Source organism: Bos mutus, chromosome 11 (genome assembly GCF_027580195.1).
Source record: "Bos mutus isolate GX-2022 chromosome 11, NWIPB_WYAK_1.1, whole genome shotgun sequence".
Lineage (NCBI taxonomy): Eukaryota > Metazoa > Chordata > Mammalia > Artiodactyla > Bovidae > Bos > Bos mutus.
This window is the reverse complement of record NC_091627.1, coordinates 86,099,962-86,125,224: the sequence shown is the minus strand read 5'-3', so window position 1 is coordinate 86,125,224 and position 25,263 is coordinate 86,099,962. Positions and strand designations below refer to the sequence as shown.

Below are 25,263 nucleotides of genomic sequence, written 5' to 3'. Positions count from 1 at the left end.
AGGAAAGCCAGGGAATAGTTCTGGGGGGATAGTATTACTTTTGAAGTATGGTCGACTTACAGTTATTATCTTAGTTTCAGGAGTAGAACGTGGTGAATGCAGTTTTTATAGATTGTGCGTGTGTGCTCAGTTGGTTCGTGTCAGACTCCTTGTGATGCCATGGACTGTGGCCCACCAGGGTCTTCTGTCCACAGAATTTCCCAGGCAAGAATTCTGGAGTGGGTTATCATGCCCTCCTCCAGGGGATCTTCCTGACCTGGGGATTTAGCCAGAGTCTCTTACATCTCCTGCACTGGTAGACAAGTTCTTTACCACTAGCGCTACCTGGGAAGCCTCTGGTATAGATTATACTACATTTAAAGTTATAAAATATTGACTGTATCCCCTGTGCTATATGGTGTATCCTTATAGCTTACATATGTTAATAGTTACATAATATCAATACTTCGTACCTCTTTTTTTTAAAACTGAGCTATAGTTGACATACAATATTATGTAAGTTTCAGATGTACAACATAGTAATTCACACTGCTTAAAGGTTACATTCCATTTGAAGTTATTATAAAATATTTATAGAATAATTTTAAGAAATGGCTACCTTCTTAAAGGAAGTTAGTCCTGATTCCAATTCATTGGAAGGACTGATGCTGAAGGTGAAACTCCAATACTTTGGCCACCTGATGCGAAGAGCTGACTCATTGGAAAAGACCCTGATGCTGGGAAGATTGAAGGCGGGAGGAGAAGGGGCCGACAGGGGATGAGATGGTTGGATGGCATCACCAACTCAATGGACATGAGTTTGAGTAAACTCCGGGAGTTGATGATGGACAGGGAGGCCTGGCGTGCTGCAGTCCATAGGGTTGCAAAGAGTCAGACACGACTGAGTGACTGAACTGAACTGAATTGAATGGCTACCTCAGAGGCCTGGCATGCTGCACTCCATAGGGTCGCAAAGAGCCGGACACGACTGGGCAACTGAAGAACAACAAAACAACGGCTACCTAGAACCCTTGAAAATGGCATTGAGAAGGAAGGCACTCGATGGGGTTGTGGAGAGCATAGTTCCCCTTTTAAGTACTCATTTCTGAATCCCTTTAATCTTTTATATTATATATTTACTATTCATGTTTGTTAAAAGTGAAAAAATTTAAAAAGAAGCAAAAAACAAATGACAATATGAGATTTAATTTTGGTGGTTGTTGCTTTTTTAAAAATTCCCCTGAATTACAAATGCATACACCGGGCCCTCACAGCACACTCCTTCTGGATTGAGGAACCTTGGCCTGTTTACATTTCTGAGCTGCTGTGATCTGGTCAAGTTGGGAGCATGGCAAAGGCAGAGTCCTGTAGCTGCTGTATTCTGTACAAGGAAATGCTGTTCATCATCTCACAATCAAGAATCACGTGAACAAACAGGACCGGCATCATTCCCCACCCCCACCCCCTCTGCCTTTCTTTGGACACAAGCCTGCTTAAGAGTATTTCAGATTGGTTTGGTAACCAGTGCTTTTAGAGCTCATGGTTTGTTAGAATTATGAAAAAGGAAGGCAAGATACTAATACCATAAAGGTTATATCTCTAGTGTATATAACATGGATATATATTTATATATATTATATTGTATGCATTTCGGACTCTTTTGTTGACTATGAGGGCTACTCCATTTCTTCTAAGGGATTCTTGCCCACAGTACTAGAAATAATGGTCATCTGAATTAAATTCGCCATTCCAGTCCATTTTACTTCACTGATTCCTAAAATATTGATGTTCACTCTTGCCATCTGCTGCTTGCCCACTTCCAATTTACCTTGATTCATGATCAGAATAGAACAGAATGATCTCTATTCATTTCCAAGGCAAACCATTCAATATCACAATAATCCAAGTCTATGCCCTAACTAGTAATGCTGAAGAAGCTGAAGTTGAATATTTCTATGAAGACCTATAAGACCTTCTAGAACACCCAAAAAAGATGTCCGTTCATTATAGGGGACAGGAATGCAAAAGTAGGAAGTCAAGAGATACCTGGAGTAACAGGCAAATTTGGCCTTGGAGTACAAAATGGATCAGGGCAAAGACCAACAGAGTTTTGCCAAGAGAAGGCACTGGTCATAGCAAACACCTTCTTCCAATAACACAAGAGAAGACTCTGCACATGGACATCACCAGATGGTCAATACCGAAATCAGATTGATTATATTTTTTGCAGCCAAAGATGGAGAAGCTCTATTCAGTCAGCAAAAACAAGACTAGGAGCTGATTGTGGCTCAGATCATGAATTCCTTCTTGCCAAAATCAGACTTAAATCGAAGGAAGTAGGGGAAACCACTAGACCATTCAGGCATGATCTGAATCAAATCCCTTATGATTATACAGTGGAAGTGAGAAATAGATTCAAGGGATTAGATCTGATAGACAGAGTACCTGAAGAACTATGGATGGAGGTTTGTGACATTGTACAGAAGGCAGTGATCAAGACCATCCCCAAGAAGAAGAAATGCAAAAAGGCCAAATAGTTGTCTGAGGAGGCCTTACAAATAGCTGAGAAAAGAGAAGTGAAAGGCAAAGGAGAAAAGGAAAGATATACCCATTTGAACACAATGTTCCAAAGAATAGCAAGGAGAGATAAGAGAGCCTTCTTCAGTGATCAGTGCAAAGAAATAGAGGAAAGCAATAGAAGGGGAAAGACTAGAGATCTCTTCAAGAAAATTAGAGATACTAAGGTAACATTTCATGCAAAGCTGGGCTCAATAAAAGACAGAAATGGTATGGACCTAACAGAAGCAGAAGATATTAAGAAGAGGTGGCAAGAACACACAGAAAAACTGTACAAAAAAGATCTTCATGACCCAGATAATCATGATGGTGTGATCACTCACCTAGAGCCAGACATCCTGGAATGTGAAATCAAGTGGGGCTTAGGAAGCATCATTACGAGCAAAGCTAGTGGAGGTGATGGAATCCCAGCTGAGCCATTTCAAATCCTAAAGGATGATGCTGTGAAAGTGCTGCACTCAATATGCCAGCAAATTTGGAAAACTCAGCAGTGGCCACAGGACTGGAAAAGGTCAGTTTTCATTCCAATCCCAAAGAAAGGCAATGCCAAAGAATGCTCAAACTACCACACAATCTCACATGCTAGCAAAGTAATGCTCAAAATTCTCCAAGCGAGGCTTCAACAGTATGTGAACTGTGAGCTTCCAGATGTTCAAGCTGGATTTAAAAAAGGCAGAGGAACCAGAGATCAAGTTGCCAACATCTGCTGGATCATCAAAAAAGAAAGAGAGTTCCAGAAAAACATCTACTTCTGTTTATTGACTATGCCAAAGCCTTTGACTGCGTGGATCACAATAAACTGTGGAAAATTCTGAAAGAGATGGGAATACCAGACAACCTGACCTGCCTCCTGAGAAATCTGTATGCAGGTCAGGAAGCAACAGTTAGAACTGGACATGGAGCAACAGACTGGTTCCAAATCAGGAAAGGAGTACGTCATGGCTGTATATTGTCACCCTGCTTATTTAACTTACATGCAGAGTACATCATGCGAAGTGCCAGACTGGATGAAATACAAGCTGGAATCAAGATTGCTGGGAGAAATATCAATATCTTCAGATATGCAGATGACACCACCCATATGGCAAAGTGAAGAACTAAAGATCCTCTTGATGAAAGTCAAAGAGGAGAGTGAAAAAGTTGACTTAAAACTCAACATTCAAAAATCTGAGATCATGGCATCTGGTCCCATCACTTCTTGGCAAATAGGTGGGGAAACAATGCAAACAGTAAGAGACTTTATTTTGGGGGGGGTCTCCAAAATCACTGCAGATGGTAACTTCAGTCATGAAATTAAAAGACGCTTGCTCCTTGGAAAAAAGGCTATGGCCAACCTAGACAGCATATTAAAGAGCAGAGATGGTACTTTGCCAACAAGGGTTTGTCTAGTCAAAGCAATGGTTTTTCCAGTAGTCATGTATGGATGTGAGAATTGGACTACAAAGAAAGCTGAGCGCTGAAGAACTGATGCTTTTGAACTGTGGTTTTGGAGAAGACTCTTGAGAGTCCCTTGGACTGCAAGGAGATCCAACCAGTCAATCCTAAAGGAAATCAGTCCTGAATATTCATTGGAAGGACTGATGCTGAAGCTAAAAAAAGCTCAAACTCCAATACTTTGGCTACCTGATGCGAAAAACTGACTCATTTGAAAAGACCCTGATGCTGGGCAAGACTGAAGGCAAGAGAAGGGGACAACAAAGGATAAGATGTTTGGATGGCTTCACCAACTCTATGGACATGAGTTTGAGCAAGCTCCAGGAGGTGGTGAAGGACAGGGAAGCCTGGCATGCTGCAGTTCATGGGGTCACAAAGAGTCAGACACGACTGAATGAACTGAAACTGACAGCCTGATACTGTATGCACACCCCACGTCTGTGCACACACACATGCATCTGAGGAGAGATTATTCGTTCAAAAGGTGGTCAACTGTCTGAGTGCTGTTGCTGTATATTTGCAGGTCTCAAAACTGAGCTGGATTGAGAGAAAAATGGCTGCGACTCTGTTTGGAAATATACCGTCCTCAACTGTACAAGAAGCTTTGCAAAATTTCCTTAAGGTATGTTTTGCCTATCCGTTTTTTCAATGTCAGTCTGGCTCCTGTCTTCATCAGGCCCGCCTACTATTGCTGTCAAGGAAATCTTCCTCTTGTCCATGTGTAGACGTCTAACTGGAGCCCCAGATTGTGTCCTCATTTTGGCATGTTCAAACTACTTCTTAGAGGATAGTTATGTGCTAAGTCCTTGCTGTGGCAGCCCTTACTGCCAAATCCAGTATAGCTCTCCAGACTGTTTATGTACAAAAGCATTCATGTCCTAATTTTTAGAAAGCATACATGCTCAGTTGCTCAGTCGCATCCAACTCTTTGGCACCCCATGGGCTGTAGCCTGCCAGGCTCCTCTGTCCATGGGATTTTCCCGTCAAGAATACTGGCGTAGGTTTCCATTTCCTCTTCCAGGGGATCTTCCCGTCCCAGGGATCGAACCCGTGTCTCCTGCATCTTCTGCATTGGCAGATGGATTCTTTACCACTGGGCCCACCTGGGAAGCCCACCTGATTACTAGACTTGGTCCAAAATACTCCTGACTATCCTAACATAGAACCAGTTTAATCTTAAAGAACTAAAAGTTGCCAAGAAGATGAGTTATTTTAAAAGTTACTCTATGAATTGCAGACAGTTCTATGGAACATTTGTGGGGCATCAGACCAAACCAGGATTTTCATTACCATCCTAAAATGTACGATTGCTCTGCTGATAAACTCTAAATAGTAATATGTGTGTGTGCACACATGAGAATGTGTAATATATCCACACATTTAACCAACTTGCTGTTGGGCTAATCTCTTCATTTTTCTCTGGAACCAATTATGGAATCTTATAGATACTGATTTTTCTTTTCCCTCCTGCTTCCTTCAGATTTGTAACAATATAGAGAAAATCAGGCTCTGAACAGTATTGTCAAATATATTTTAAAGCCTAGTATTTTTTGGTATATTTTAGGGCTCGATTTTGTAGAACCGAGAGGGAGTTTAAAAATGATATATTCTAAGATAGCAAATATACTGCACTTCTCTGAACAATGGCTAGTGGCTTTTTGAAAATATAAGTATTCTGAAATCAAGCCTGTACCCTGTGGGATAAAGTATGAATATACAAGTACAAGGGCTGTATGTTTCTTCTTTTTTATTTAGTGTGATCTTTTTTGTTTTATAAGAAAGGGAATCAAGACATCAGGAATGTAACTTTTTCCAGTGTCACACAATGGCAGGTCAAAGACGTGAATGAAGTCTGATACTGTATTATTACTTCGCCTTCTTTCTAACATCAAGAATTAGTTCTCCCTTGTTAAATTTTATAAGGATATAGATCATCGTGCATTTAAAATGATTTATAAAAGTTGCTATGTTCATGGGGCTTCCCTAGTAGGTAAAGAATCAGCCTGCAATGCAGGAGACCTTGGTTCAATTCCTGGGTTGGGAAGTTTCCCTGGAGAAGGGATAGGCTACCCACTCCAGTATTCTTGGGCTTCCCTGGTGGCCCAGCTGGTAAAGAATCTGCCTGCAATGTGGGAGACGTGGGTTCAATCCCTGGGTTGGGAAGATTCCCTGGAGAAGGGATAGGCTACCCACCCCAGTATTCTTGCCTGGAGAATCCCCATGGACTGAGGAGCCTGGCGGGCTACAGAACTGTCCATGGGGTCACAAAGAGTCAGACACAACTAAGTGACTAATCACACGTTCATTAGCAAAAATTTCATTTGAACCTATTTTTGATGGTAGCAAATTTATAATTAGAGGGTCAGGTTTTCAGGACATGGAACACAAGTTCTTAAGGTGCTTCTGCGCCTGAAGTATTACACTGCTGCTAAGTCGCTACAGTCGTGTCCGACTCTGTGCAACCCCATAGACGGCAGCCCACCAGGCTCCCCTGTCCCTGGGATTCTCCAGGCAAGAACACTGGAGTGGGTTGCCGTTTCCTTCTCCAATGCATGGAAGTGAAAAGTGAAAGTGAAGTCACTCAGTCGTGTCCGACTCTTCGCGACCCCATGGACTGCAGCCTACCAGGCCCTTCCGCCCATGGGATTTTCCAGGCAAGAGTACTGGAGTGGGGTGCCACTGCCTTTTCCGGAAGTATTACACAGATAAAATCAAAAGTAAGTAAGAAGCACAATGATGTAGAGGTACAACTCTGAAACCAGACCACCTGGTTAAATCCCAGTTCTGCTTTTTACTGGCTGACTGACATTGGGCAAGTTACTTAATATCTCTCTGTCTCAGTTTAATCAATAACATGGAGGTGATGGTATTGTTGTGAAGGTTAAATAAGTTAATCCAAGAAAATTGCTTCGAGAGTGCCCAGGACCTCACAAGTGCTCAACAAAGACTCAAAGAATTTTAACTTCATTAAAATGTAAAAGGAAAGAAAGAAAGTTAGTCGCTCAGTTGTGTCTGTCTGTTTGAGATCCCATGGACTCTAGCCCACCAGGCTCCTCTGTCCATGGAATTCTCCAGGAAGGAATACTGGGGTGGGTAGCCATTCCCTTCTCTAGGGGATCTTCCCCACCCAGGGATTGAACCTGAGTCTCCTGCATTGCAGGCAGATTCTTTACTGTCTGAGCCATCAGGGAAGCCCTCATTGTAAACACCTCATCAAACCATCTTGAGGACCTCACCATTCAGTTATGACTTAGATACTGTCTGAAATGTGTTCCACAGTGTTTGTCAAGAGGGTGAGAAGGCATCAGGGGTGCTTCACCCCATATTTACTGCAGCACACGAGGGTACCGAGGAGCCTAGAGGGCTGAGGGCTGTGGAGGAGCTGAGAAACCTGGGGGGAAAAGTGGGGAAGAAGAAACAGCGCATACCATGGCTCCCACACTCCGTGATTCTGCACCCCCTCTAGTCCCAACAGGAAGTCATGCCGTCAGAACCCAGACTGTGGAAGTCCTGGCCCGCTCCATGCCTCCAAAGAGGTTCACGGGAATACAGCTCCAGAGCCATGCCGTTCACTTGTGTAGAGAGAGAGCTCTAGTTTTGGAATCAGACAGTTTAAGACCTGAGACTTTTACTGTTAATATGACATGGACCTGTTTGTTTATTTCTCCTAACCTTAAATTCTTTATCAGTAAGGTAGGCATAATAATACCGAATTTTGGTTTTGTGAAAATTACATGAAATAATACATGCCGTTTACTTGGCCCATGGTCTCACACACAAAGTGCTCTAACTAAAAACAAATATTGCTGATATTGCTGTTATTTTTCATATAACTGGTGAAACCTGGTTCTCCACAGCCTCAAACCATCTAGGGAGGTAGTTTGAGACCAAGAGTCATCTGCAAATTCCATGTTGGGATTCTTTTAAGATATAGCATGCTTCCCACTTCATCCAAAATTCTGGCCTGATTCCCTCAGTCAGTGGTTTTTAACCTTGTCTATGCGAACTGAACAGAACTGATACATTGGAATTGTCTGGAGAGCTTTAAAAAATGCTAACCCGGGCTACAACCCAGACTAATTATTTCAGAATATCTGAATATATTAAGATATAGTTTATATACAGTTAGATACACCCATTTTATGTGTACAGTTCTGTGAAATTTGACAAGTTTGTATACTTATGTAACTACCACCACTTTGCCTGTTTTAAAATTTTATATAAATAGAATCATAGCTTTGGTACTTTGTATATCTGGCTTCCTTTGCTCTGCATGTTTTGAGATGCAGTCAATTTATTGAATGTATTTGTGATTAACTCATAATATTCCATCACATGGATTTACAACAATTTACTTATGGACTTACCTATTGATGGACGTTTGAGTTGTTCCCAGCTTGGGGCTATTATGAATAAAGTGTTTATGAACATTCATAGACAAGCTTTTATGTAGACATGTTTTAAATTTTCTTAGGTAAATACCTATGATTGGAATTGTGGTACAACGCTGTTTTAAAGCTTGACCTGTTTTTAAAGATCTCAAGGTCCTTCACGTGCAGGCCATGGCATGTTGGAGCACTCCTGGATGGGTGTGTGCAGTAGAAGACAGGTGTGGCAGTTTTGGCCATCCTGATGTCACTCACTGTTAGCAGTCACAGGATCCCCAAATCTTCCTTAGTGGTTTCACCAGCTGCCAAGCTGTCTTCTGTGACTTGATATGACAGAAGGCTGCTGCATGAGTTCATGAGATGTTTTAAAACAAAGCTGATTTATTCAGCAATGTTTTTTAAGCATATACCTAATACCAAATGAAGGGAACACAGAAATTACCTTAACAGCTCCTGCCTTTGGGGGACTTGGATGACCAAGATGAAGTAAGCAAGTACAGTATTTTCTGCCAGATATTACGGCATAGTTTGAAGAACATCATAGAAACTGCCTGTTAATTAAAACATTCTATCGAATGACCCAGCCTTCCTTGTTATGCTGCTAATGCCTTTGGCAGAGGTCAGAATCTGCTCCATTTTAGGATGTAAGTATTGTTAGTGGCCTGCCCATGTTCCTTTGTTGTTGTTCAGTCACTAAGTCGTGTCCAACTCTTTGCGACCCCATGGCTGCAGCAGACCAGGCTTCCCTGTCCCTCACCCTCTCGTCCTGCTTTCAGTCTTTCCCAGCATCAGGGTCTTTTCAGTGAGTCGGCTCTTCCCTTCAGGTGGCCTAAGTATTGGAGCTTCAGCTTCAGCATCAGTCCTTCCAATGAATATCAGGGTTGATTTCCTTTGGGATTGACTGGTTTGATCTCCTTACTGTCCAAGAGACTCTCAAGAGTCTTCTCCAGCACTACAATTCAAAAATATCAATTCTTCAGCGCTCAGCCTTCCTTGTGGTCCAGCTCTCACATCCATGCATGACTACTGGAAAAACCATAGCTTTTAAAAAAATTTTTTTTTTTTTAATTGAAGGATAAATGCTTTACATAATTTTGTTGTTTTCTGCTAAACATCAACATGAATCAGCCAGAGGGTGGCTCAGATGGCAAAACCAAATAACTTTGACTATATGGACCTTTGTCAGTAGTGATGTCTCTGCTTTTTAATACACTGTCTAGGTTTGTCGTAGTTTTCCTTCCGAGGAGCAAGCGTCTTTTAATTTCATGGCTGCACTGTCCTCAGTGATTTTGTTCTTTGGATTTCTTTTTTTAACCATAAGCACAAAAAGAGGTGCTCTGACTTATGATCATTCTGGTTAATTAGACATCAGTACTCTTGCCTGGAAAATCCCATGGGCAGAGGAGCCTGGTAGGCTGCAGTCCATGGGGTCGCTAAGAGTCGGACATGACTGAGTGACTTCACTTTCACTTTTCACTTTCATACACTGGAGAAGGAAATGGCAACCCACTCCAGTGTTCTTGCCTGGAGAATCCGAGGGACGGCGGAGCCTGGTGGGCTGCCGTCTATGGGGTCACACAGAGTCGGACACGACTGAAGTGACTTAGCATAGCATAGCATTAAAGTATATATGTGAAATTAAAATGCTAACATTAAAGAAATAAGCTGCTGATGTGCCTATGTTGGGGCAAGTTATCTAGATAGGATTTGGACAGAACTGGGACAACTACTGGACATCAATCAAATATAGTTTAATCTAGGTCCTTCTCTTTTTTTTCTTCTGCTTTTATTGAAGTCTAATGGACGTGTAGCACTGTATAAGTTTAAAGTGTACAGAATAATGATTTGACTTATATACATCATGAAATGATTATCACAATAAGTTTAGTGAACATTCGTCATCTCCATGTAGGAACAACATTAAAGAAATTTTAAAAAAATTTTTAACTCAAAGAGTTAAAATGGAAATAATTGGACAAGAGAGAAGAAGCGGGAGAACCAGAACCCACTGGCACCATGGATGGCTCTGTTGGGCTTTCAAGGCTTTGGCCAGGACTGAACAACTTCCTTCAGTCTGTCGGCAGCTCCAGTGTTTCACTAACAGGCTCTAGGCTAGATCCACACACTATTCATCCATTCAGTCTTAAAGAGTTACACCTAGTCTGGCTTCCTAGCCCAAGAGACTTTGTCCTCCTTCTCCTCCTCCCAGGACCCTTCTCTTGGATTCTGCAGAGAATAAGTGGCCTTTATAAGGGATGTGCTCTCATAAGGTATTGGAACACTCCTCAGAACCCTAGCTCTTGCTTTCCCCTCTATCAATACTTAAAATGTATGTATCTTCTGACTCCAAAATCCAACTTCTGGGACTCTCTCCTGCACACATAATCACATGCACACAGGCATATAAGAGCAAGTATATACATTGATCATTGTTAGTAATAGTGAAAAATAAGTCTAAATGTCTAATGGCAATGCTTGATTTAATCATAGTGTATGAAGGTGAAGGTGAAGTCGCTGAGTCGTGTCCAACTCTCTGCAACCCCATGGACTGTAGCCTACAAGGCTTCTCCATCCATGGGATTCTCAAGGCAAGAATACTGGAGTGGTTTACCATTTCCTTCTCCAGGGGATCTTCCCGACCCAGGTCTCCCGGGTCTCCCACATTAGAGGCAGACGCTTTAATCTCTGAGCTACCAGGGAAGCCCCAGTCATAGTGTATATGTAGTATGAAATACAGCTCGTAGAAACAATGAGGTAGATCTGCGTATGTGAACACAAAAACGTGTCTGTGATACGTTGAGGGAAAAAAAAGTTTGGGACCAATAAGTAGGAAATGGTCCTATTTAAATTTTTTTTCAGAAATGAGTCATCTTGAGTAGTGGGGAGGTGGGAGGTGGGAGGCAGGGAGTTCCTCTGCTAAAGGTCTGTAGGATGCATTTGTCACACTGTTGAGAGTGGTTGCCCCTGGGGAAATAGATCGTAATTGAGAATAAAATTGGAACAGAGAAGCTTTCACTTTTTAATTTTGAATATGTCTGATAAGTTGTAAAACAAGCATATATTTGTAAATTTTTTTAAAGCATCCTCCTTTTGGCTTCTGCCTTCTTCTGTGTCGGGGGTCGGGGTCCCAACCTGGGAGCTTCCTGCATCGACTTTCATAAGAACAAAATCTGGCTCCAATGCAAAGACAGACTTAGGTTCTAAGAAGAGTTCTCTAGTAGCAACACCACATATCTGGCGAAATTCTTATTTACCAGAGATAAAGAAAAGGACTGGTACATGAGACACTAGCAGATGAGGCGTAAGGAACTTTATCATACCCACTAACTGAAATCTGCAAGGTGGTTCGCCACTTCGACTAGTTATTTTAAGCATCTGCCTTTTATTTAAAAGAACTTGATGTCATGGGCCTCAGCTATTATTCGGCTTGTACAGAATGTGTTGAAATCATCAGAAATCAAATATTAATGTAGCAGAAGATGCTTGCCCTGGAATGCCAGTCACACTCCACTCCTGCTTCCTAAGGAGATTGCAGGGACTTGTCCTGAGGAGACTGGACCACGGGTTGTTTTGTCCCTGGAAAAAAAAAAAAAAGAAAGGATAGAGAAGGGGAAGTGAGGAAGATGGTTATACAAGGTGATCCCCAAATCTTAAAGTATCTCATTGCTTTGCAAGCTTTATGACCACAGTAATAATCCCATTTTGATGGGTAAGCTCAAAAGCTGTATTTCCACTCAAAAGATACTTGAGCTGATAAAATGATTCTGATGTGACACAGCCAACCTAAATTCTTAGGGTAACTTGGTTAATGTCTGATTTATTGAAATATATCTCCTTTACTTAGGGTTCTAATATTTCCCTGATAGTCTCTTTTCTGTTTTCTCTTAAAATCAGGTTGAAGAACTACAGCCTGGGTTTTCTAAGTCCAATTACATGTTCATGGCCAAGGTAATGAAGACCACTGTTCTAAGATCACTTTGAATCCATTGCACAAAAATGTGCTGCCCTTCACATTATTGTTCTCATTTCTAGTGTTATGCAGATCTTAATCAAATCGACAGTGCTATGAAGTTCTGTAATTTGGCAATGTTGCTTCCTTGTATTACCAAAGAGGTAAGTCCACACAGTAACAAGGAGCACTATTTATTTTATTAGTACAATTCCAGCCTCAACTATGAGTGAGTGGCTCAGATACATCTGGAGTTTTTTTCTATCCTAAAAGATTTTAACTTGGATTTAACGTGTACTGTGAAGTTTTAAAAACTGCTATAGCTAACCCTTCACCAGGAGACCCCTTGTATCTTGAATAGACATGAAAATCAGTTGTGGGCTAGCAGTTAAGATGTGGTGATGCTCTTTGGGTGTTACACAGCAGGGAGTAAGACAAGCCCCAGAGGAAGGATGGAGGAAGGTGTAATTCTGCAGAGCTGGTGATTACACTGGGGGAGGCAGCAAGCAAGCTAGACAGGCCACCCCCGTGACAGCAGGAGGAGGGTCCATGCAGTGGCTACCATCAGCCCCCAGTGCACAGCAGGCTGTGCCTGTCCAAGGCCGTGGAGAGGACTAAAAATACGTACTAACGTTTTCTCGGTCTTTGAACCCCGTTAATGAAAAAGAAGCAGTCATATTACTTCTTGCCTTTTTTCCCACTAATTCAGAATTCTGGATGTGCTCTAAGTTTTAGGAATTTCATAGCATTAACAGCTCAGTCTGTGTTCCTGTGTACAGGTATTGTGGGAACCAAAAGAAATAGATAAATGTTTTCCTGTTCCCATCTCATGTGCTGTGCTGGGCTCATTCAACTCTTTGTGACCCTTTGGCCAGGCTCCTCTGTCCGTGGGATTTTTCAGGCAAGAATACTGGTGTGGGTTGCCATTTCCTTCCCTAGGGGAATCTTCCCAACCCAGGGATCAAACTCACGCCTTTTGTGTCTCCTGCATGGGCAGGCGGATTCTTTACCACTGAGCCACCTGGAAAGAAAACAGCCCGCCTTCTCCAGAAGATAGTTTGTGTAACTTTTTCTGCAGAAAACAGATTTTGTACCCCCAGGTTGCTTGCTCGTTTTTAGTGGTTGGGACCCTACTGTCTTTCACGTCTCTCCTGAGCAATGCCAGTTTGGGTTACATGCAGTCATTTTAAACTAAGTGTCTATGCATTCTTATTAGAAAGTTAAAGTGAAAGTTGCTCAATCATGTCCAACTCTTTGCAACCCCATGGATTATACAGTCCATGGAATTCTCCAGGCCAGAATACTAGAGTGGGTAGCCATTCCCTTCTCCAGGGATCTTCCCAACCCAGGGATCAAACCCAAGTCCTCCACATTGCAGGCGATTCTTTACCAGCTGAGCCACCAGGGAAGCCCATGCATTCTTATTAGAATACAAGATTAAAATGCAATATGATAATGAGATATACTACCTGGTATGAAATGCAAGTATCTATGCCTGACATTTAGGGCTCTCATAAGAGGGCCAAATTGATGAGCTTCAGGGTTTGATCCTTGGTTGCTAAGTCTTCTCTCCCTTTCCTCCTCCCTGCCAGCCAAACCTATCCTCCATGGCTTCAAATGCTACATACCTACCAGGGATCCTCAGATGTGTGTCTCTAGACCTCGCCTCTGAGTCTAGACCTGATTATCCAATGTCCTGCTTGACATCTCCGCTTGGATGACTCACAGACATCTCAGACTCAACTCATCATTAGGCCTTTGCATCCACTGTTCCTCCATCTGCCCCTGTTAGTAAATGGCATCTCCACCCCCATAACTAGGAAAGCTGGGAATGCTCCTTGACTCTTCCTTGTCTCTCAGCCCCCCAGACCAGATGTCTCCCCAGTCACCAAGTTCTCAGAGTTGTTCTAAAACATGCCTTGAGTCATCCAGCTGCGTGCGTGCTCCCTCTCTCTCTCTACCCGTCTCACTCTCCAGCCAGCCCTCCAAGCAGGGCACCATCCTCTTTCACCCGAGCTACAATCATGTCAACCTCCCAGCTGGTCTCATAGCCTCTTGCCCCTGCTCAGTCATTGCTGGCTCCCAGTGTCAGCCAAAGCCATAGATTAAACATAAACTTCACACGTCACTTCCTTGCTTGAACACCCTTTGCTTTTAGGATGCAGTTCAGAATTTTTAGCATGCCTTTCAGGGCTGGTGCCCCTCTCTCCTCCTCTGCGCTGTGCTCCTCCCGCCTTGCACCCTTGGCATATGGCGTTCCCTCTTTCTGAAACATTCCCTTACGAACCACCCCCCACTCCCTTCATCCTTCAAGCCTCACCATAAACGGCATTTCTTCAGGAAAGATTCCCTTGGCACTCTCAGGCAAGAAGGCGCCTCATGCTTTTCCTTCTTGTCATTTAGCACAGTTGTGATTCTATAGTTATTTGTGTGGTTGTTCCATGAAAGTAGCAACTAGGTGTTTTTCATTCATCGCTCTCTTCCTGGTGCCAAATATAGTGCCTGGCATATAACAAGGACTCCGTAAGTATTGGTAGGAAGGCTCCAAAGACTAATGCCGTACAAAAGAAAAAGAATAGCGCTAATAAGTAATACTAAATAGCTACCCTGTGCTGAGTCACTCAGTTTTGTCCAACTCTTTGAGACCCCATGGACTGTAGCCCCCCAGGCTCCTCTGTCCATGGGGATTCTCCAGGCAAGAATACTGGAGTGGGTTGCCATGCCCTCCTCCAGGGGATCTTCCCAAGCCAGGGATCAAACCCAAGTCTTTCTCATTGCAGCCGGATTCTTTACTGTCTGAACTACCAGAGAAGTCCAAGAATACTGGAGTAGGTAGCATATCCCTTCTCCAGGGGAGCTTACCTACCCAGGAATTGAACCCAGGTCTTCCACATCGCAAGCAGATTCTTTACCATCTAAGCCACCAGGGAAGCCCAAGAATACTGGAGTGGGTGGCCTATTCCTTCTCCAGGGGATCTTCTCCATCCAGGAATCGAACCAGGGTCTCCTGCATTGCAGGTAGACTCTTTACCAGCTGAGCTAGTAGCTAAGAAAGCTGGGCCATGTGGAACTATTTATGTAATAAGCAAAACAGCATTAGCAAATATTTCCCACATTACTTATTTTTCCAATAATTTATATTCCTAGTTTTTTTTTTTTAACGTGGTTCAGATACTGTCAGGAATATCTCAATTTCTTTTTCAGTTAGAAACTAGAATGAGGCAAATTATCTGTAGTATCCACTTTCTGTAAAGGTTTTCTAAGTTGAAGTATATCACATCAGTGATTTTGCTGACCCAGTTATTTATTTCCAACATATCTAGCTTTGGCATTCGTTACAACAAAGGCAGCTCAGCCATCAGTTTTCTCTCCCTTTTGTGAACTTGCAAAGCATCTGTGCTTCTTTGTATGGCACTCGTACCCTCTTCTTGGCATCACAGTTATTCATGAAATGACTTCTGTCCTTATTAAGGAGCCTGGAGCTCGTCACACAGCACTTAATATTGGGACTGTCAGCCCTTGGGCCTCTAGAGCCCAGATTCGTGCATGTAAGCGGCTTTATGTTTCCAGAATCTGAAATTACGGTATTTTATTATTCATGTGAACTTTTCTTGACCCTAGAAAGGTAATGTCAGGTCCTGGGAAGCATTCCTTCTTTTAAAATAAAAGGGATTCCTGTGTCTGAGACAATGTGAGAGTGATCACTGAGTGAAATAATGATGACCTCAGTAGCCTGAAAGTTGTTTGCCCAGAGGAAGTGTCCAAGTTACTGGCTCAGAGCAACCTGAGAAGGCTCAAATGTAAAAAAACATTGTGTAAGATTTTGAGTTTTAGTGAGGGATGTGCTAATTCAGTAAAGAAAAAAAAACTACTTTAAAAATGTTATAAAACTTTGAAATGACATTCATTGCTCCTCTAAGACAAACTCTTTTTGGACAATAAATACAATATACCAGAAACGACTACAGAAAGAATATGCCTCTGGGAGTGTAGAAATTAAAGCAAGTGATATAGTTGTCTTTGAAATTACTTGTAGTTTAAAGTTCTGGGCTTTATTTACAACCTGTTCTACAGATTGATAATCATCACTTTCCTTAGTAACCACTCTTAGTTTAAAAAAAAAAAAAAAAAATCCTAAATTTTTTTTGTTTTTGGCTGCACCACTCAGCTTGTGGGATCTTAGTTCCCCAACCAGGGATTGAACCCAGGGCCCTGGCAGTGAAAGCACGGATTCTAACCACTAAGCCATCAGAGAATTCCCTAAAATCCTAAATCTACTTTAAATATCTTCAGTTCTAAGTTCTGTTTTAATTAAGATCTCATATTTGATTATCTTAGTTAAGACTGTCAGTTTTTCAGATAAGTTTAGAAAGTATAGTCAGTCCCCAACTCTTAATCTATCTTCCTGTTGTAAGGAATCCAGCAATGTTGTCCAGGGTCTCATTTGTTAGAAATTTGTATTTGCCTATTTTTTTCTCGGTTAAATGTATTTCTTGTGCATTACCTTCTGTGCTATTCTTGCCTGGGGAATATATTCTTCCTTGTACATTAAGAAATGTTTTTGATAAAGCCATTTTGGAGTGGATACTTTCCCACTATCTGAACAGACATTTCCTGAATGTAGGTAGGAAGTATTACTCTGTTTACATACTCCAATTTGCACTCTTTTGTCTCTTACCTTATGTTTATCTGCATTCAAAATACATTATTTCTAAAATATACATATATATATTATTTCTTAAGCTTTCTATGTAAAAAACACCTTAAAGAAGTTTTTTAGCCTTCCTTGTAATGAATTTTTTTAATATGCTGTCTAAAAAAAAAAAAAAAGAAACTCATTACTTGATAGACATGAGTTTGAGTAAGCTCCGGGAGTTGGTGATGGACAGGGAAGCCTGGCGTGCTGCCATCCATGGGGTTGCAAAGAGTCAGCTTTGCACAACTGAGCAACTGAACTTAACTGTAATTTTCTTAAAATAACTGTTGATATAGCATCAGTTTGGGATCAGTCATTCTTAACCAGTATGCAGTCTAGTAAAGTTGATGTCTGATAAATCATTATTCAAATGCCCAGAGTATAATGGCTTAATATGTCTCTCTCTTATTTATCCAAAGTCTTTAGTAGACAGTATTGATGTATTTTCTCAAAACGTAATATTTTCTGACATTTTCAGATCAAAAAAATCTGTGTTTTTAAATGTGTGTGCTTGAGTAAGTGAAAAAAATTACCTTTACTCATTTATATTAAAAATATGGTGCTGCTCTGTCAGAGGCTTGGGACACAGTGAGAAATAAAGCAGATCCTGTCTTTGCCACCATGAATTCTATAGTCTGAAGGCAGGCACTGAACAAGTAATAGCAATAAAGTATGATGAGGGTAATAGAGATGAAAGCACAGAGTTTATGAGAAAATAAAACTGGGACTGCAACCTGAACTAGGGCTAAGAAAAGCCTTCTTGAGGTTCTGACAGGTAACTGAGCTTCTAAGGAAATTAGAATTTAAACCCAGTTGTTTAAATCTTTAAGACTTTCTTGGGGGTGGGAGGCTTGTTAAAAATATGAATTCTTGGCCTTTTTATAGAGAGAAAAAAGTGCTGAGCTGCAGTGGGTGGTGACAACAACCTCACTGTCAGTGTGACTCACTCTGTCCATTGGGGTCTGCTCTGTGGGCCTAGTGCTCCATGGTCCCTGGGTGAGAGAACAGAGGAAGGCACGTGGTGGCTGAGTTCTCGGCATTGCAGCCTCAGGAGATGAGGACCTTTGAGGACATGGCTGTGGACTTAGGGAGAGTGGGTCTGCTGGACCCATCTCAGAGGAAGCCATACAGAGACACAACTGATGGAAAACATCAGTCGTTGGATCTGCCTGGGGGATGAGCTCTGAAAATCAGATGTGCCTGCCCACTTGGTTCAAGAGGAAGAGCTGGAGTACGGGAGGGAGAGGACTTGCCCAAGGCCAGAGTCTAGGCTGAAAACTCTTAAAAGCTAGGACCTAACTTCCATGCAGAATATCTGTAGGAAGGAGCCATATAGTGTCAGGGTTCAGTTCAGTTCAATTGCTCAGTTGTATCCGACTCTTTGCCACCCCATGACCTGCAGCATGCCAGGCCTCCCTGTCCATCACCAACTGCCGGAGTTTACATAAACTCATGTCCATTGAGTCAGTGATGCCATCCAACCATCTCATCCTCTGTCGTCCCCTTCTTCTCCCGCCTTCAATCTTTCCCAACATCAGGGTCTTTTCAAATGAGTCAGTTCTTTCCATCAGGTGGCCAAAGTATTAGAGTTTCAGCTTCAACATCATGCCTTCCAATGAACTCTCAGGACTGATCTCCTTTAGGATGGACTGATTGGATCTCCTTGCAGTCCAAGGGACTCTCAAGAGTCTTCTCCAACATCACAGTTCAAAAGCATCAATTATTCAGCACTCAGCTTTCTTTATAGTCCAACTCTCACATCCATACATGACTGCTGGAAAAACCATAGCCTTGACTAGACGGACCTTTGTTGGCAAAGTAATGTCTCTGCTCTTGAATATGCTATCTAGGTTGGTCATAGCTTTCCTTCCAAGGAACAAGAGTCTTTGAATTTCATGGCTGCAGTCACCATCTGCAGTGATTTTGGAGCCCCAAAAAATAACGTCTGCCACAGTTTCCACTGTTTCTCCATCTATTTGCCATGAAGTGACAGGACCAGATGCCATGATCTTAGTTTTCTGAATGTTGAGCTTTAAGACAACTTTTTCACTCTCCTCTTTCACTTTCATCAAGAGGCTCTTTAGTTCTTCTTCACTTTCTGCCATAAAGGCAGTGTCATCTGTGTATCTGAGGTTATTAATATTTCTCCTAGCAATCTTAATCCCAGCTTGTGCTTCCTCCAGCCCAGCGTTTCTCATGATGTACTCTGCATAGAAGTTAAATAAGCAGGGTGACAATATACAGCCTTGATGTACTCCTTTTCCTATTTGGAACCAGTCTGTTGTTCCATGTCCAGTTCTAACTGTTGCTTCCTGACCTGCATACAGATTTCTCAGGAGGCAGGTCAGGTGGTCTGGTATTCCCATCTCTTGAAGAATTTTCCACAGTTTATTGTGATCCACACAGTCAAAGGCTTTGACATAGTTAATAAAGCAAAAATAGATGTTTTTCTGAAACTCTCTTGCTTTTTTGATGATCTAGCGGATGTTGGCAACTTGATCTCTGGTTCCTCTGCCTTTTTAAAATCCAGCTTGAACATCTGGAAGTTCACGGTTCATGTATTACTGAAGCCTGGCTTGGAGAATTTTGAGCATTACTTTACTAGCGTATGAGATGAGTGCAATTGTGTGGTAGTTTGAGCATTCTTTGGCATTGCCTTGCTTTGGGATTGGAATGAAAACTGACCTTTTCCAGTCCTGTGGCCACTGCTGAGTTTTCCAAATTTGCTGGCATATTGAGTGCAGCACTTTCACAGCATCATCTTTTAGGATTTGAAATCGCTCAGCTGGGATTCCATCACCTCCACTAGCTTTGTTTGTAGAGATGCTCCCTAAGGCCCACTTGACTTCACATTCCAGGATGTCTGGCTCTAGGTCAGTGATCACACCATCGTGATTATCTGGGTCATGAAGATCTTTTTTGTACAGTTTTTTCATGTATTCTTGCCACCTCTTCTTAACATCTTCTACTTCTATTAGGTCCATACCATTTCTGTCCTTTATCGAGCCCATCTTTGCATGAAATGTTCCCTTGGTATCTCTAATTTTCCTGAAGAGATCGCTAGTCTTTCCCCTTCTATTGTTTTTCTCTATTTCTTTGCACTGATCACTGAAGAAGGTTTTCTTATCTTTCTTGCTGTTCTTTGGAACTCTGCATTCAAATGGCTATATCTTCCTTTTCTCCTTTGCTTTTCACTTCTCTTCTTTTCTCAGCTATTTGTAAGGCCTCCTCAGACAGCCATTTTGCTTTTTTGCTTTTCTTTTTCTTGGGGATGGTCTTGATCCCTGTCTCCTGTACAATGTCAGGAATCCGTCCTTAGTTCTTCAGGCAGTCTATCAGATCTAGTCCCTTAAAGATATTTTTCACCTCTCCTGTCAGAGTAAATAGTTTGAATTTGAGGAAGAAAGGAGTAATCTGAACTCAAAACAATAACCTGGGTTCTTATAAGAGGACATTTGCATAAACATGGGCAAATATCAAGTGCTTGAAGCATAATGAAGGCCTCAAAATTAATCAGATAGCTGTGCAGTGAACATGCTTCAACACACCTTTTGAATGTAACCAATGTGGCAAAGACTTTTAACTAAAGGTTATCACTGAATGATCAGCATAGAATTCATATGTAAATGAATGAGTTGATGAATGGATGTGGGCCAACCTTTTACAGCCTCTCATCAGTAGCAGAAATTTCACACTGGAAAGGAGTTCTTTGAACATACTGAGAATGGGGAAGTATTCACTCACAGCTCAGCAGTAACTTAACACATGTTAGCTCACACTGAAGAGAAACCCTATAACAAACGTGGGGAACACTTTGGCCAGAGAGTTACCTTTTCTTCATAACAGAGAACTCACACCAGAGAGAAACCCTTTGTGATCATTATGGAAATGCCTCCAGTAATAATTCTTCTTTGAAATGATATGAGTGAATTCATACTACAGAGAAACTATGAATATCATCTATGTGGTAAAGCCTTTAGTTGATGCTGTAACCTTAGTTATTATGAAACAACTTACACCGGAGAGGAACTCTAGAGAGTATGGAGGAATCTTCAGTCTCAGCACCAACCTTTATAAACAGCAGAGACCTCATAGAGGGGAGAAACCCTGCAGCCGTCAGCCAACGCACAAGCCTTACAGAAAACTCAAACAGGAAGGGAAGCAGCAAGTCTTTACCAGGAGAAAGACATTTGGAAACTACAAGATAGTTCATGTCGGAGAAGCAATTAAGTGAAATAAACATGGGAAACCCATTGCTCATAAAGCAACGCTCCAGGACATGCGAAGATTTTCACCGTATCAGACACTCTCCGTGTTATGAATGAAGTGATCATGCTTTAGTCAGCCTTCAAGTTCTTACACTTGAGAATTCCTCAGGCCTCAAGTCAATGTAGAAATGCCTTCATCTGGATTTTATATAAGAAACTTCATACTCGGGAGGGGGGGAACCTATCAAGAACCCTTTGGTACAAAATTCAACATATAATTAGACTTTTGCCAAATATATTACTGAAAATAATGCCATGTAAAGATGTAAACTATGATGCATTCTTAGAAATGCTGAATACAGATTCTGGTGAGACGTAATAAACAATGAGATTAATAAGAGTTGTTGATGAAAAATCTAACACATGGGTATTTGTCTTTAAAAAATCATGAAATGGGGCTTCTCTGGTGGCTCAGTGATAAAGAATCCATCTGCCAGTGCAGGAGACATCGGTTTGATCCCTGGTTGGGGAAAGTCTCACATACCATGGAACAATTAATCCTGTGCTCCACAATTACTGAGCCTGTGCTCCTGAATCCTGGAGCCTCAACTACTGAAGTCCCTGCTCCCTAGAGCCCAAGCTCTGCAACCAGAGAAGCCACTGCAGTGAGAAGCCCACGCACCACCACTAGAGAGTAACCCCCGCTCGCTGCAACTAGAGAAGAGCCTGTGCAGCAACCAAGACCCAGCACAGCCAAAAAACAAATAATAAATAAATGTTTAAAAAGTCGTGAAACGTTATGCCGAGTAATGGAGGTGTATTCCTTTATTACATCACTGTTAATCGATTGATCAGTTTCCATTTTTTTACACAGCTCTAAACATATTTACAAAGTCTTTGTTTAATCAGACAACACCTTTTAATGTGACTGAAAAATGAAACATATAAAAAATGTGTTCTCATCACTCTATTGAAATACATACCTACTTGGCAAGGGTGAATGAAAACATGGACAAATATGCATACTTTATAAGTAATTCAAATATCCCAGGTGATACCAATGTTAGTGGTATACACACCATATTTTATGAAATACTAGAGAACTAACAAAGGCTTGGAACTGATAAATATGATGTGGAAAAGCATTCTATCGAGTGTATTGTTGTTTTTCAGTCACTCATTCGTGTCTGACTGTTTGCGACCCCATGGACTACAGCACACCAGGCTTCCCTGTCCTTCCTTCACCGTCTCCCAGAGTTTGCTCAAACTCATGTCCATTGAGTCGGTGATGCCATCCAACCATCTCATCCTCTGTCATGCCCTTCTCCTCCTGTCCTCAGTCTTTCTCAGCATCAGGGTCTTTTTCAGTGAGTTGGCTCTTCACATCAGATGGCCAAAGTATTGGAACTTCAGCTTCTGCAAGTATCAGTTCAGTTCAGTCGCTCAGTCATGTCTGACTCTTTGCAACTCCATGAACTGCAGCATGCCAGGCCTCCCTGTCCATCACCAACTCCTGGAGTTCACACAAACTCACGTCCATCGAGTCAGTGATGCCATCCAGCCATCTCATCCTCTGTCGTCCCCTTCTCCTCCTGCCCCCAATCCCTCCCAGCATCAGAGTCTTTTCCAATGAGTCAACTCTTCGCATGAGGTGGCCAAAGTACTGGAATTTCAGCTTTAGCATCATTCCTTCCAAAGAACACCCAGGGCTGATCTCCTTCAGAATGGACTGGTTGGATCTCCTTGCAGTCCAAGGGACTCTCAAGAGTCTTCTCCAACACCACAGTTCAGTATGGCTGAAATGTTGAATTCTTGAGAGAGGAGAAATGGATAGGTAAATGACCCTCAAGGATAAGCAGTCTTTAGAGAACAAGATCCCTGTCTCAGACATGGAGCAGTTTTAGGTCTGACACATCCCAGGGTGTGCTCGTTGTGGAGGAAGAAAAGATGAAGAGGCACCCTTCTGCGAGGCTGGGACACACAATCCATGGGAACGGTGGAGTCTCCATCAGTGGTGGTAGAACTCGGAGAGAGTGACCAAGGCGCCAAAGTCATCAAAAATAGAAAGAGAGTGATCAGGGGTTTGTTAACAAATATGAGACACGGTCGAGGGCAATTACCCTCTACCATTGGCCCTAACCACTCCCTCATTCTCTTCCTGAGCCCCCCTCAAAAATATTCTCTTAGCAAATTCTTTGCTGGTTATGCAAATATGACTTCAAAACAAGTCTTCTAACAGGAGTTCCAGGGAGCTCTGTCCGGGAAAAGGGGGAGAAGTGAGAGGTTGAGTCAGGGAAGAGAGAGCAGAGAAGAGCAGTATTGGGGTGAGTACCAAAGAGGATTAATGGTCTGCATGGGGTGCATTTTAGGCAGTGACAAGAAAGCGTGACTGGAGGTGGTGGTTTTAGGTGGTGTTTTGTTTTTTTGTTTGTTTTAGCTGAAAGGCACTGCCAGTGTCCTCTATATAAAAAAAAGTAAATTAATTAAAGACTGGGGTGGAAGCCCTGGGAAGAAGGTAAAAAAAGGAAGGGGTGTGTGTGTGGTGTTACCAGTTGGATTGGGTAGGAATTAGAGGAATTTTTTGTGGTGCCTCTAGAGGGCAGATATTGCTAAGCCATGAGCTTAATTTTAAACCTTTTATTGTAGTTTGAGTATATTTATTTCTTTAGGCATTTAATGGAAACAGTTCTTTCATCTACATCATTTGTCTGTAAGAAATTGGTTCCTAGATTTCAGAAAATGTTACTGAGCTTTGGTAGCCAACTGCCTATTTAATAGGCACTTATTTAGAATCTTCTAGGTGCCAGGCACTAAGCTAGCCCTAGGATTACAAAGTTAACCTTGAATTGTGGCTTTTCTGTAAGTTCTTTTCAATAATGCATCACTTACCTAGATTCATTAGCCATATTTTCTCAGAGTCTTCAAAAATACTGATTTCATAGAAGGTAGACTTAGCAGGCAGGCAGACTTCTAGTTTATCAGTCACTGCAGTAGAATCACTGTATTAAAGCTTATGATTAAAACTATTGAAGAACTTCCAGTTTTTTAAAAAAAATATAGCCAACGACTGCTTCCAAAAACTTTGTCCAGTTTTTCCTCCTCTGTTTTCTTTAAATATGTTAAACACCTTAAACCTTTTCTGATAGGTGGTTGGTAAGTATCTGTTAAACACAAAAAATGCATAGGAGCACCCTACCATCTGAATTTATTTCCACTCTTCATAACTTCCACATTTGTTTTAAGGAAATAATAACACACATAGAGTCCTATAAAACACATTCAGTTCAGTTCAGTCGCTCAGTCTTGTCTGACTCTTTGTGACCCCATGAATCACAGCATGCCAGGCCTCCCTGTCCATCACCAACTCCCGGAGTTCACTTAAACTCATGTGCATTGAGTCAGTGATGCCATCCAGCCATCTCATCCTCTGTCGTCCCCTTCTCCTCCTGCCCCCAATTCCTCCCAGCATCAGAGTCTTTTCCAATGAGTCAACTCTTTGCATGAGGTGGCCAAAGTATTGGAGTTTCAGCATCAGCATCAGTCCTTCCAATGAACACCCAGGACTGGGCTCCTTTAGGATGGACTGGTTGGATCTCCAGATTTTAAATCTTAAATTACCTGATAAAAAAATAGGTAGTTTGGATCTTACCATGGAATCTTGTCTGGATCTTACAGAGTAATCTCAGAGTTGTTCAAATTCTGCTGCTAGGACTCAGACCTTTTCCACATGTTATAGTTGAAGAAGAAAACAATGTTATCATTAACACGGTGATGGATCCAGTGTGTCAGCTTACTCAGAAGGGGCTCTGCTTCCTGTATCTACCACCCCAGACCAGCTGGAGAAAGAGCCTGGAAATAGCTTTCTGTATCACTTACATTCTCAGAGATCCAAATCATGCCTGGTGCTAAGACATGCACAGTTTCTTTGTGATGGTCTTTCAAAAAATACCCCCTTGTTCAACAAGTCTGTTTCAAAGTACCTAGAGTATCAGGGTGAAGTGTGAAATTTTATTGTGTATTTGTATTTTCTTC

General features: G+C 41.9%; 1 protein-coding gene across 4 annotated transcripts in view; it reads left to right on the top strand.

Annotated features, from left to right (window-relative positions):
- RMDN2 (regulator of microtubule dynamics 2) overlaps positions 1-25,263 on the top strand; it is a 96,796-nt gene that overhangs the window by 42,270 nt on the left and 29,263 nt on the right. For 2 of the 4 annotated variants that reach the window (XM_070379720.1, XM_070379719.1), the window contains exons 8-10: positions 4,514-4,612; positions 12,273-12,326; positions 12,411-12,491. In XM_070379720.1, coding sequence (XP_070235821.1) covers positions 4,514-4,612; positions 12,273-12,326; positions 12,411-12,491 — 234 coding nt within the window. Of the gene's footprint in view, positions 1-4,513; positions 4,613-12,272; positions 12,327-12,410; positions 12,492-20,690; positions 25,260-25,263 lie in introns of those variants that run through there. The other 2 variants (XM_070379718.1, XM_070379721.1) reach the window with 2 other exon arrangements.